Raw genomic sequence first — 1,603 nt, 5'->3', positions numbered from 1 at the left:
AAAGCTCCTTTGTCAGAGGAACTTTGAGAACCCCCCCACAGACAGAGAGGTAGTCACATATCATCCTCTGAGCAACAACTGTGTCCTCCTTCATGTTATCAGCCTCTACCTCCTTGTTTACAGAAAAGCCCCTCTCAACAGTTGCTTGGCCATGGGTGAGGAGCAGAAGTTTCCTGGAGAAAGTCCAGAGTTCAGGGTAGGATGGATGGAGAAGTCCATGCAAGAAAACGTCCAGTCTTGTACGCATGGGTTGGAAGGAGGAGAATGATTCATCTTTTGCCTACAGAGACGAGAAATTTCCAAATTGCTGGACAATCACATCGCCTGTTGTAAAACATTTTAACACAAAATATTTTTTAAAAATCAATCAATGTAATGAAAACGTTTAGACAGAGAAACAAAAAAAACAATTGACATGAAGTGTGACAGTATGCATTCTGTAAGACTTCTAAATCTTAAGTACCCGCAGAGACGCCTCCTGACAGCTGGTGATCATGCAGAAACCTCTGAACAACTCCTTTCATTCTTTCATAGCACAAGTTGGGGTCTGAGAACATGTTCCTTGGGTCCAAACATGCCATCTGCCTCACAATGGTGTACTTCAGTGGGCTCTTGTCTTGCATTTTCTTAACAATGTTAGTCAAACAGTCCATGTAGTCCTTTCTAAATTCCAACACACTGAGCTCCCCTACGCTGCTGTTGGGGCTACTCTGGAGTTCCTAACAGGAAGAGGGAGGAGGGCCTGTGAGACTGACTAAAGGTTTTATGCAAAAATAAGTTTTAGTTTCCTGTACCTTAACCATTGTTTGATATTTTAGACCTTTGCCTTTACCTTTAGGACTACTTCTTCTCCTAATCCAATGTCCACATCCTTTAGGTTAGCCCTTGCTTCCTTAGCAGTTGTGTCCAGTTTGACCATTTGCAGTGCTGTGATGTCATTAAGGAGCTCTGCCTTGATGAACCTCTTCAGCAGGCTCTGAGAACATATACAGTACAACATACATAAATGACAATACAAATACATAAATAAAAAGTGTTGAAGGGGAATTGTTGAATTAAAATTGCATACACTTTATCCATGGCCTGTTATACAATACCTTCATGAGAATAACCAGATCTTTACTGATGAATGGCATCACAGGCTCATCTGTCTGATATTTGGTCAAAAAGGTGGTGAAGGTCCTAGAGACAGCCATGAAGAAGTGCAACTTGGCCATAATGAGAGGGTCCTTCCGTGCCTCTGCAAGAGTGTCATAGGATGATGTTCTAGGGTTTGGAAGTTTTTTCTGTGTCACTGCATCCACATACATGACGATCATTGGCCATATTGTAATAACCCGGTTGTCGACGGGTAGGTTTTCTATCCAACGATGCCCACAGAACGGTAGGGGAAACACAGATGTCTTGGTCAAAGTGCAGAAATCTTCTCGTCTAGCAGGGGTATTATGAAAGAGTGTATGCAATGCCCTGAGCACTTTCTCCAGCTGTCAGACACTGAACCCTTTTGAAGGCATTGTGGAGTGTGTGAAGCCCACAGCTCCCCACCACAATCAGCTGGGCACTTCCAAATGCCTCTGCATGTTCCTGTTGGAGCGTTGAAAAA

At 43.2% G+C, this 1,603-nt stretch overlaps 1 protein-coding gene across 1 annotated transcript in view; it reads right to left on the bottom strand.

The window, feature by feature from the left end:
• LOC117938232 overlaps positions 1-1,490 on the bottom strand; it is a 5,369-nt gene extending 3,879 nt beyond the window's left edge. Inside the window, exons 1-3 of the mRNA XM_034862752.1 lie at positions 1,098-1,490; positions 833-976; positions 464-719 (exon numbers count right to left, since the gene is read on the bottom strand). Coding sequence (XP_034718643.1) covers positions 464-719; positions 833-976; positions 1,098-1,319 — 622 coding nt within the window. The 5' untranslated portion in view covers positions 1,320-1,490. The remainder of the gene's footprint in view (positions 1-463; positions 720-832; positions 977-1,097) is intronic.
• Between the last annotated feature and the right edge of the window lie 113 nt (positions 1,491-1,603).

This window comes from Etheostoma cragini, chromosome 22, assembly GCF_013103735.1.
Source record: "Etheostoma cragini isolate CJK2018 chromosome 22, CSU_Ecrag_1.0, whole genome shotgun sequence".
NCBI lineage: Eukaryota > Metazoa > Chordata > Actinopteri > Perciformes > Percidae > Etheostoma > Etheostoma cragini.
The sequence above is the reverse complement of the archived record's forward strand: the minus strand, read 5'-3'. Positions and strand labels throughout refer to the sequence as shown.